General features: G+C 42.6%; 1 protein-coding gene across 6 annotated transcripts in view; it reads left to right on the top strand.

The window, feature by feature from the left end:
- PAX9 (paired box 9) overlaps window positions 1-12,391 on the top strand; it is a 37,405-nt gene that overhangs the window by 10,452 nt on the left and 14,562 nt on the right. For 3 of the 6 annotated variants that reach the window (XM_083618875.1, XM_083618876.1, XM_083618877.1), the window contains exon 4: window positions 8,275-8,325. The exons of the other annotated variants lie outside the window; for them this stretch is intronic. In XM_083618875.1, coding sequence (XP_083475001.1) covers window positions 8,275-8,325 — 51 coding nt within the window. The remainder of the gene's footprint in view (window positions 1-8,274; window positions 8,326-12,391) is intronic. 6 annotated transcript variants of the gene reach the window in all.

Raw genomic sequence — 12,391 nt, forward strand, 5'->3', positions numbered from 1 at the left:
ATTATTAATATTAATATTATTACTTGTCACTTGTTGGAGAGGGGCTGGAGGGGAGGCTTGCTTTATTCTGAAGTGGTTCCGAGGTTGTGCCACTCCAGCGTGGGAGTCCTGAGCTAGGCTTTCAATTAATGATTTGTCAGACCAAGAGTTCCTTGATTTAATTTTTAGGTTTTACTTGGTTTGTAACAAGTTGCCTGCTTTCTTGGAACTGAAGCGGGGAGGAGCTCTGTCTTCTCTTAGCAAACTATCCCTTTCCTGCACTGGTCCATTACGAGCAAACTGAATCCAGTATTGTGCTACTGTCTCTGGGCACCTTTCAGTGAAGCATCCTGAAGTCATGTTGGTTTTGAACAGGAAAAACATACAGCTCTATCCCACACATTCACTCAGAAGTCCCACTGTGTCCAATGAGGTTTATTCCTAGATAAGTGGAGACAGTTATTTAAGCACCCTTATTGGGGACCAAGCCCCACTGATTTTCTTAGTGGAATTAACAGGATTTCAGAATGCTTTAAATGCCGCCTTTGAATGGGGATTAGTGAAGATGACCACATAAAAGCTACATGCATTGGTCATGTGATTAGGCCCCAGAGTGCCCTTAGGACCTTGGATATTAGCTTTGTAATGTATTTCTATCCCGCCATATGACCCAATGGACCTCTTTAGAATTATGGTGTGATCTGGCTGTGACATCTGTCACCCCATTGATTGCCAGGGTTGATTTGGCTGATTTGGCTGGCTAGGCGGGTGTCTGCTTCCTCCCGCACAGCTTCATGTGCGTCCCTCCTGAAGCTGTGCATTCGAGAGGACGACCATCCCAGATAGAAGGCGTGTACCATTCTTTGGTCAAGGATACACGATGGCTGCACTCCCCTGCTAGAACCTCCAAACAAACTTTGTAATGCACTTACTGTATATCCCACCATATGGCCCAAAGGACCTCCTTAGAATTGTGGTGCAAGATATATCATGATGCGGGTGGTGCTGTGGGTTAAACCACAGAGCCTAGGACTTGCCGATCAGAAGGTCGGCGGTTCGAATCCCCACTGTCGCTTACAGTACTTCTCCTGCAGCAACTTGCAAGGCTTCCAAAGGCAAGGTGTGGGTTAGCTGGAAACTCTTCTCTCATGATGTTGTGACTCTGGGTTCTGGCACTATGAGAGGGGGATCTCTCTTATTTTCCACACCACATCTCTCTTATTTTCACACCATGCCTAATTATATACATCTCTCATTAACCATGCTTACATCCTTTGTGGTATCTTTCCTATTGTCCTTGATGCTTTGTTTCCTAATCTGCAACATACTGTACATTCAAAGTTGGCTTCTGTTATTGCAGTTTTGAATAACCCCTGCCTGCATTCTTGGGAGATTTGACCCTCTTGACTTTCCATTTCAACTTTCAAGGAGCTTCCTCTCTTGAAGTCAAATGCGCCTATCTCGGACTTCCTTGACAATTGTCCACATATGTAAATGCTGAATTTGAGATTACTATGGTCACTGTTTCCAGTAAGTTTGACAACATTTCCATCTCCCACCAGGTCTTGGGCACCACTTAAGTTTAAATCCAGGGTTGCCTCACCTTTTTTAGGTTCTATGACCATGTGTTCTGCAGCATAGTCATTTAGTGTATCTTGACATTTTAGTTCTTAGTGGAGACCATAATATGCACGTATCCATCCTGCCCATTACTATAGCACTTCCTCCTTTAGAAGCCTCCTTGGTAGCATTCTCCATCTTGAGATCACCCTGGGCATTTGGGTACATTCCAAGTACATCATTACTTTGGGACCTGTCTTGCCACCCACAGCGATGCTATGAAGGTGTCTTTCCCTTTTGGGATTTTCAGTCTGTTTGACACACAGAAGGACACCAACCTTTTATGCCCTAACCTATCCTTCCTATAGAGTTTGTATTGTGAACCAGTGAGAATGCTTCACTGGTGTTCTCCATTCCACTGGGTTATTATTATTCCTGTTATATATATGCAGTCCTTTAATACTCAACACCCCAGCTTACCCATCTCTGTTCAGAGGCTTTTAGAATTGGCATAGAAGCCAGGTGTGGGGAACCTCAGGCCCAGGGCCAGATACAGCTCTCCAAGCCTCTCTGCCCCACCTACTGCACTCTCCCTAGGCTACACCCACTCCCCAGCCACACCCCTCATTGCCCCTGCTTTGCCATCTTCTTGAGTAGTTTTGTTTGGCTGGAGTGCATGCATGAGTATAGAAACTAACTTACTGCACAAAGATTACAGGTGTGTTTGTTGTTGCATCCACTGTTTTTCTCTCACCCCACTGACCACTGGCACATGGCCCTCAGAAGTCACCCTCATGCAAAAGGAGCTGATCACACCCTGGCATACAGACTTGCGCATGGCATCTCTATCCTCAGCTTCTGTTAGTGTGATGGCAATTGCTTGGAATGGCTTGTTTCCTGTACTGCAAAGGATTTGGGTTACCAAACTGTTTGCAAACAACCCAAGCCATGGGATTGTTTGATAAGCTAGCTGAACTGAGGTCCTGTTGAAATAAATGGGACAGGTTAGTAATGGTCAGTTTAAGTCCCATTGGTTTCATTGAGAACTAAATGCTGCTCAGCGGCCTGGATCCAACCCAGCATTTCTAAAGAAGTTGTGAAAGAGGATTCTCCTGCCCAGGTCTTACACAATTTCTAACACCAGCAGAGTTGTTACAGCACAGGACAGATTTCATTTTGAATTTTTGTTCCTTTGGTGTTTACACAGGCATATGTGATTTCTGGTTGCTCAAAGTTTATGTTGGACTGCAGAGGTGTGTAAACTTCAGTTCCTTGTCCAGGTCGTGCTCATGCAGCTCTTGGGTTGAATAAGGAACTGGGAACCAACTGCAGCCTTGTTGTGTTCCTTTGGTTAAAATCCGCATACATGTGACCAGGTGCACTTTCATTTGCCTTTATCTCCCCTGGGATGTAACTGCTTCCCGTTCTGTGGATTTTGTGATGTAGCACCAAACTATATAAGCACAGTGAGCACAGCAAGTACCGTACGCCACTGTAGTGTAGTGGTTAGAGTGTTAGACTATGATTTGGGAGACCAGAGTTCAAATCCCCACTCAGCCATGAAGCTCACTGGGTGACCTTGGGCCAGTTACTTACTCTCAGCCTCTCAGGGTTGTTGTGAGGTAAAAAAATGGGGAGGAGAACTATGTAAACCACCTTGAGGTCCTTGGAAGAAAGATGGGGTACAAATATTGTTGTTGTTGTTATTTAATGAGGAAAGATGGAGTTTCTCAAATAATGTTTTTCCTCCCATCCTTTCTTCGGCAGTAGAAAAACCTTCTGGCGCAAAATGTGTGTGATCCTGGAAGTAATCCCTGTCTTGCTACTGCAAGGGATCTGCGCATATCAGAACCCTGTACTCTGTAATATAGGGTCAGGTTGGGGACTAATAGGTGCTGGTGTGGAATGTAGTGAAAACAGGCCTAGATTCAACTAAGGAAGCCAGCTCAAAGACTCTAGCAAGTGCAACAGGGCTTCCTCCTGAGTGGCCCCTTCTTGCTTCCCCAAATCTGCTTCAGGTGTGATGAAAACAGCCCCTAGAATAGCACAATAGGGGAATAGAGGGATATTGTTCCATCTAGCAAACAGAAATACTTGTGCTGATGGAACGACCAGAAGAGCATGGTGTTGAATTCCTCCTATAAATTATGCGTCAAGACAGCCTTAATTCCATCCCTAGGTGTCTGCTGTCTCTGCCCCCACTCCTTATAATATTAGGATAGCAGGGACTATCTATAGTGCTGTAGTAAGAATGACTGGAATTGAGGGGGCAAGAGTAGTGGGCTTTCTGCATTAGAAGGGCGTTGAACTGGATGGTCTTTGAGATCCCTTCCAACATTCCATACATTTGAAGCACATCTCTATCCCTGCCATCCTGGAAAAATAATAGGAATTGTATTTTGCTCCTCATAGAGCTATATTTCCCAGCACCTTTAGCAGACTGTCGTTCCCAGGCTTCTGGGGAATTGCTTTAACTGCATGGTGTATATGCAGCGTATGATTCTATTTTTTTTTAATATATTTTTATTGATTTTTACAAATAATTCCCAAAAATCATATAAGATACTTTCTTATCTTAAACAATGTTTTGGACTCAGTTTTGCATCAACTGCATCTGAAGATTTTTCAGTCTTTATCACTTAATCTGCATTTCATTATTTTCATTATTATTTTCATTATTTTCATTATTTTCAGTATTACAGTATTGCATTACATTTAATACTCCTTCACTAATAATTCTTATCATAGTTTTCTCTGCAATATTTCACATCCTCCTTACAAAACTTCTTGCAATCCTACTAGTGTAATCGCAGCGTATGTTTCTAAGCACGTAGAACACTTACCTAATGATGTAGTAGAATTGCTGGGGAATAGATGGGGAACCTTTGGCTCTCCAGATGCTGTTGGACTTCAACTCCCATAAGTCCCAGCTGCCTGGCTAATGGTCAGGGGTAATGGGAATGCCACAGGTGGCTGAATAGAGGCCTCCCCTTTCTCTCTTTCCCCCAATTTCACTAATCTCTTTCAGGAAAGAGTTAATAGTGATGTTAACTGTTTAGATGCATGAGGGATTGTGTTTAACAATCCTCATCTCTTCATATCAACAATAAGAGAATAGTGAAACTACAAGATTTCAAGACACCTTGTTGTTGTTGTTTAGTCGTTTAGTCGTGTCCGACTCTTTGTGACCCCATGGACCAGAGCATGCCAGGCACTTCTATCTTCCACTGCCTCCTCCAGTTTGGTCAAACTCATGCTGGTACCTTCGAGAACACTGTCCAACCACCTCGTCCTCTGTCGTCCCCTTCTCCTTGTGCCCTCCATCTTTCCCAACATCAGGGTCTTTTCCAGGGAGTCTTCTCTTCTCATGAGGTGGCCAAAGTACTGGAGTCTCAGCTTCAGGATCTGTCCTTCCAGTGAGCACTCAGGGCTGATTTCCTTAAGCAAGACACCTTAGCAGCTAACAAATGTAAGCTCTCATGGTCCAGAGTGCACTTCGTCAGATGCAAGAGACTATTTGTATGAGACATTCATAAACAGTTTATTCGCAGCCATGAATGGTGCTAATTCCTCTAATTTTTGTGTCACTTAGTAAGGCTAGAAGTCCCAAAGAGTTTAAGCAGTAGACTAACCTACTAAAACCAACTTTAGCTGGACATTTGGCAAATGCAAATTCTAACAAGGTTTAAATTGGTGGGCCTGAGAGTTAGGGGTGTGCTTGTTGATTTTTTCATCTAATTTACATACTGCGGTAGGCAAATGGGGCAAAATAAATGCCAAAGGTATGCTTTTTGTATGTTTTTGTGCTTGGTACCTTTTGCAGTTGTCTCATACCTGGTTCAATATCTAAGAACAAAACAATGCTTCTAGACTAGATCTTAATTTCGTCAATATGTAGATGTAATAAATTGATTAACTTATTAGCCAGTTGAAAAGCAAGCAATCATTCTGATAAAAATTTTGAATCGGTTGCAGCTTTGGTTGTTACGCTCCATGAAAATAGAAAACAACTTGTCTGTGTTTACATGAGCAAAGAAAAAAAAGGGGGGAAGTATGCAGTATTCTCTGCTCACCAGTGATATTTGGTTGCATATCTGGACCTTTTATACATATGTAACTAAGACTGATTGATTATTTATTTATTTAATTAGTTTATATCCTGCCCTTTCAATGAACAGAGCAGATAATGTGATATAGAGAAGTCACAGGCATTCCAACCCCCCCCTTCCTATAGTCAAATACGTGTTTTGCCTGTGGGTTAAGGGCTGAATGCCGTTTTCCTAATCTCCACAGTTTCCTGAATGAAACCTGATTACTCAGATTCTGTTCAGGAAGTGGTGGTTTTGTAATTGCCTCCATAGAATATAGGCCAACCTGAAGTTAGTGGGACAGATTCACCACTTGAATACTCTTCACATTTACGCCACTGCCATAGGTCAGTGAAGTTGTCACCAGTGTAAAGCGCGTGCGCACACACAAACACACACTCTGCATTTAGTCACTGCATTTTAGTGGGATGATTACAAAGGATTTTTGTCTGAGTTATATATAACATTTCCCTGGCTAGTAGCTTGATGATGAAAGTCTCTGTGTTTGGTTTTTTGTGATTCTTTAATTCACAAGTGAATGTCTTTGAAAACTCATGCTTCTCGGTATATTTATAAGATGGTTCTGTCTACAGATACATTCAGTGTGTGGAACTCGTTCCTCTGTATTTCTCATATTCTGTGGACAGGCTGTGCTTAAGAACCTAAGGAGAGCTCTGCCTGGCTGGATCAAAAGGCTCATATACTCCTGCATTCTGTTCCCAACCAGGAAGATAGACATTTTGGGTAAATCCATACCATAGTCTTCCCTTCCTTATTGCTGTCATTGACTGGTATTCAGAAGCAGGTTGCTTCTGAAAATAGGGATGGAATAGTTGACAGCTGGTGATAAGCCTACCATCAAACTGAGAATGTACTGTGTGTTTATGCAGTAACAGACTCCACTCAGCTCCTGAAGGCCCTGCTGTAGACCCCACACCCCAGGAGATTTTCTCTTGTGCTTATGCCTTGTTGGTTAGCTCTGTTGGTTAGAGTGTGGTGCTTATAATGCCAAGGTGATAGGTTTTATCCCCCGTATGGATGCATATTTCTGAATTGCAGGGGATTAGACTAGATGGTCTAGTCTTCCAACTCTATGATTCTATGTCCTGTTGGAGAACTGCCCGTGAACATCAGGCTGGCCACTGTAAGAACGCAATGCTGGCATAGATGGTCAAGAAAAGCACGCTTGTTTCTCTCTCTCTCTCTCTCTCTCTCTCTCTCTCTCTCTCTCTCTCTGATTATCGGCTGGCTTACGTGCAGGTTGATCTGCCCAGAAAGAAGAAGCAGTAGTTATAAGGAGAAGAAAGCGTTATGCTTGACCACAGTTTCATGCCTTGCGTGTTTCTAGGCTGTAAGCTGGAACACCTTCCTGAACCTTTAAGTGGTGCAGTAGTGGAGAACATCTCTTTCCCCCAGCTGCATTGTGCAGGCTAAAAATGCCTTGAGTCTTACGTGTGGTAGCTTCAGAAATGGATGTGGTAGAGAATTTATTCAAGCTCTTCCTTACTCATATCCCAATCATATATTTTATAATCACTGTTTTGTTTATATGACAAAGGAACTTTACAGAGTAACCAAAGGTTATTTTTTAAAAGCTGAGAGGAAAGTCTCTGCCTCAAATAACTTACATTATGCACTTTGACAGTGAGAGGAATGGGGGAGATATGTAACGCGTCCAGTTGAAATCCCCCCCCCCCGTAAGGCTTAAGAAATATGGGTGGTATTCAACTAAGTTTTCCTTAGAATAGACCAGGTTTCCCAAGCTTGGGTCTCCAGTTGTTTTTGGACTATGGTCTCCATCATCCCTGGCCACTGGTCCTGCTAGCTAGGGAGGATGGGAGTTGTAGTCCAAAAACAGCTGGAGACCCAACTTTGGGAAACCCTGGAATAGACCTTTGGGCAGGATTCAACTAATAGGTCCTGTCAGTGGAAACCCTGTGCAAGGACCTCTGCTTGTGCAATGGGGCTTCCACTCACCCACATGCTCCCCCCACCCCAGAACAGTGCAAGGGGGAAGGAAAGAGAGGATTGTTCCATCTTGCAAGTCAAGATGCTTGCCCTCACTGAGCAATCGCCTTAGCAGGACATGAAATTCCTCCCGTAGAAATTAATGGACCTAACTTAGTCATGTTAAATAATTTCAGTGGGTCTTCTCTGAGTGAAACTTAGTTAAATACCATCCTAAGTCTGTTTAGAATCACACAACTTTAGAGTAGAATTTTATACCTACATGCACACCCCTTAAACATGGGTAACTTTTCATGGATGGTTTAAAATTGGTCAGGCTGCAACTTGATCTGGCTTTGCAAGTTCACTGAAGTTAAACTGAACCCACTGTTGCAGGTGGAATATGCCAGGGTTAGCCAACATGGTGCCCCCCCCCCACATATTGTTGGACTGCAACTCTCATCAGCCCCAGCCAGGCTGGCCAATAGTTGAAGATGATGGGAGTTGTAGTCCAACAATATATGGAGGACATCACATTCGCTACCCTAGGAATATGGTAATCTAAATGCTTATGAAATCCTCTCATCACATTTCACATTGAACCTGGGAATCCCTTCCTAGGGAATAAATTTTTCTTGAATATGGACATAGTAGGATTGCCTTCTCCTATATGTAACCTTTCCTCCCCCTATGCACTCAGGTCATCAGGAGAGACCCTTCTCTGAGTACCTGGCCTTCAGAGGCAAGACTGGTGAGTGCAAGTGGCAGGACCTCTTCAGTTATGGCACCCTCTTGTGGAATTTGTTTGTTCTCAGGCCCATTCTCTCAAGACTTAGGAAAATGGTAGAAGCCCTTTCCTTTCAATCCGTCTCTGTTTTCTTTATCCATTCTATTCATACTTATTCATATGATTGCTTGTGCATGTATCTACTTGGGATGAGTGGAATTATTTTGTTCAGTGTCAAAAGTCTTGTGTGGATGATGGCAGGCAAGGCATCATTGATGGACTTGAGGACATCTGGAGGTCCATGATGATGATGATGAGGAGGAGGAACCTCCCAAATGTGTTCTGTTCCCAAGCTATTAATTTACCTTGATTAGAATATCACCCACGTTTTCATGAAGAAAAATTTCCATTGAAACTAACAGTAATGATGCAAAGTCATCCATGTCATTGCATGATGTAGATGAAAGGGTGTGAGTTGTTCCTACCTCATACACCTGATTCCTTCCCAGGTGAGCTGCAGTGAATCCTTGTGAGACCTCCTTCTTCCTGACTGACTATGCCACTGGTGCCCCAATGTATGCAAAAATACTCTGTTCCAGTTGACTAAGTGATACAGAAGGCCAAGTTACTCTTGGGGTGAGAAGGCTCACTGGGTCAGTCTGTGGGGGCTCACATGACCTGCTTAGTATGATGTTGCATGCAGCCTATGGTGGAACCCAGTTGGTAAATGGTTGTGTGCATTCACCCTACCCAGTGGAGCCACTGGTTTACAAGAGTCACCTGAATACCTTGCTGCGGTATTAGGGAAATGGACTCTTGTTAAAGAGGAACATTTTTGTCTGGCGCCAGTCAACTCCCCTGGCGAGAGCATTCCACAAATGAGGAACCACTGCAGAAAACGCCCGTTCTCGTGTTGCCACCCTCTGGACTTCCTGTAGAGGAGACACATGAAGCAGGACCCCAGAGGATGATCTCAGGGTCTGGATAGGGTCATATGGAGAGTGGCAGTCCTTGAGGTATCCAAGAGTTCATGGCGATTGCAATGAAAAGGAGACTGACCATCTTTGGAGAACAGCATCACAGAATTCTGGGATGTGCGAGTTTCAAAGGATACCTACATTTCAGTTTGCGTATTGTTTCAGAAAGTACAAATTAGGTAGGCTCGTATTAAAATCAGAAATGAATGGAACCACATGTCTCCTCCATTCCTGCATATTTTGCCACCCTGTTTAATAAGTCAGATTTGTATTGCCATGGGTATGCAGTGCTGTCTTACCACCCGCTGGTGCCCACTATGGCTCTCACTATCAGAATCTAAATCGGCATGAGAGCGCATGTTTCTTACTAGGGAGAGATGGAGGGAAGAACAAGCCATCAGGCCTCCTTCACTTGGACCAGCCTTTCCATTGACTTCATATTTAAATACTTGCCAAGATCTGACTTGCTTTTCTCTCCCAGCTGGTAGGCTATTTTTGCTCCCTTCCCACAGTGCTGCCAGCTCCTCGTTGTGGTGCTGTCTCCACTATGAAATCCATCTGTGTTCTTCTTTCAGCAGACAATATCTGAAAATATTTAGCCCCAGTTTCCCAGTGGGGTTCGAAATTTATAAGCCCTTTCTCCTGTAACTTTCCCCATCCCAACCTGTTTCCAATAGAGAATGTGGTTTGATTTTCATTGACTGACTCTCTAAGAAACCACTTCTCACTTCTTCTTGTTGTATCCTACTGTTTGCACAATATTTTTGCAAGTGAGTAATTGCTGGTGTAGAGTCAATCACATTTTATGGTTTCTGTTTCTAACGGCAGATTTATTTGAAACGTGATAACCTAATAATTATGCAATATATTATGAATGGAGCAATGGTACTGACAACAAAACATTACTCTTCTCTGTGGGTTCCCCACCTCCAAACCTAAATAATTTGCTTTAGCGGTTTGTGATGCCTCTGCAATGCCAGTGTAACATCTTTATGTTTTGAGACTACACTGTGTTAGCTAATATACCTTTATGGCATGCTGACTAGCACCTATGTTTGGGTGTAGGCGGGTGTAGCAAATCTTGGGGCAGAGAAACAATATCTAATTAATTATCACCAATCTCAAAGACACTTACTGGGACCTAGGTTTTGCTAAAAGTAAAGATATTGATTTATTATTGGCTTAATTTGCAATGGATGGATAATTTCAGATTGGCTGATAAATGACAGCTAGAACTATTTGTTGCTGCAGTAGTTATCCTTCTGTATGGTTCTTGAAAGCAATTTTATCATTTATTTAGATTTATATCCAGTCTTTCATCACTTTTAAGGATCCCAGAATGGGTAAAAAATCATGCCAATTGGTCTCTATGGATCTTTATTATGCTGATCGGTCACTTTGGGTATTTTGTGTCTTTTTCTGAGCTTTCTTGATCCATGTGCTGCTAAAGTCATAATCCAATCCAGGATTTCAGGTATGGTTTAGGAACCAGATTTTCCTTCAATGTGGGTTTTATGTTAAGGCAGACTGTAGTTTGGAGATGCTACTTACATGTTCTGAAAAATGGGAATTCTAAAAAGGACCTTTGTTGGCTTTGCTCTCTGTGTCAGCCTTTCATAAACAAAAATAATATTCCCCTTCTGAGCAAAGGCTTTTTGTATCTGTGATACTGAAATGATAGCAAGCACATAGCGGTCCTTTCTTTACTGCTCCTTATATTCTTCCCATTCCTCAAAAAAAGTTGCTGAATCTGGAGACAAACAATAATTTTCTTTCAGAGAATTGATGATGGTTTGAAGAAGGAATTGTTCCTCCCACTTTCATCTCTGGTAAACAGGTTTTAATTTCCAATATGCTGGAGAAGCTGGTTGACTGATTGGTGGCCACAGATCTTAACAGTAAGCAGAAATGTTGATGGGCTTTTTTGTATTGTATTATATTGAATTGTTTAAAAGCCTGAAAAACCTGTTCAACCAGAGTTGGCAGTGGGGCGAAATAAAAATGTGTGTCAACCATGTGAACTTAAGCCTCTCTCAAACTATCAGGTATTTCCTCACCAGCTTTTATCCTGCCCAGGATTTCCTCTGGGGCAAAATTTGCCATCTGTTGAATGGTCACAACAAGTATGTTGCCTACAAGTTTTCCTTATTTGTGGTAGCTGCCTTATTTAACATTTGGCAAAATTTAGGACTGCTGTAAATCTCTGTTGGTGGAATTGGGTACCTGCTACACGTGTACAAAACATAAATCGGAAAACCCTAAAAACTATTTTTTTTGTTCTAGTTTTGTCCCAAAGCATTTCTGGCTGTCCTTATGAAACTTTGTACAACATTTGGATGTGCTTTTTATTAGAAATTTTAGCATATGAAGGTCAAGTTTCTCTGTCCCTCTGAATGTTGCCATTTTCATACTACTCCAGGGCTTCTAGATTAGGGATGGGAAACTTGGGGCTCTCTAGATGTTTCTGGATTACACCTTCCATTATCTGTGGGCATTGTCCCCACTGCCTGGAACTGATTCCAGCAGCATCTGGAACAGCACAGGTTGCCCACTGCTGTTCTAGATACTCTCCTTATACTTTTTTGCCGGTTCTTAGGAAAATAAAATAACATTTCCTCTGGAAAGGAGCTCAGTTAGTTGACTCATTGCTCGCATAAATGTTTGTGCTCTTTGCCACTGTAGAATTAACGGTGGGCAAGGAATATAGATGCCATTCTAGCACACTGATGCTATTTATTTGGAAGTTCAGTTTTGAAATCTTGCTTCCGGAGAACTGTGCGCAGGGCTGATTGATTTTTTAAAAGTGTGTGTGTGTATATAAAATATATTATATTCTAAAAAAAGACAGTACAGTGGTACCTTGGATTACATATGCTTCAGGTTACATACGCTTCAGGTTACAGACTCTGCTAACCCAGAAATAGTACCTCGGGTTAAGAACTTTGCTTCAGGATGAGAACAGAAATCATGCAGTGGCGGCGCAGCGGCAGCAGGAGGCCCCATTAGCTAAAGTGGTGCTTCAGGTTAAGAACAGTTTCAGGTTAAGAACGGACCTCCGGAACGAATTAAGTACTTAACCCGAGGTACCACTGTACAGTGGTACCTCGGTTTAA

This window comes from Podarcis filfolensis (assembly GCF_964270895.1).
Source record: "Podarcis filfolensis genome assembly, chromosome: 1".
Classification (NCBI taxonomy): Eukaryota; Metazoa; Chordata; class Lepidosauria; order Squamata; family Lacertidae; genus Podarcis; species Podarcis filfolensis.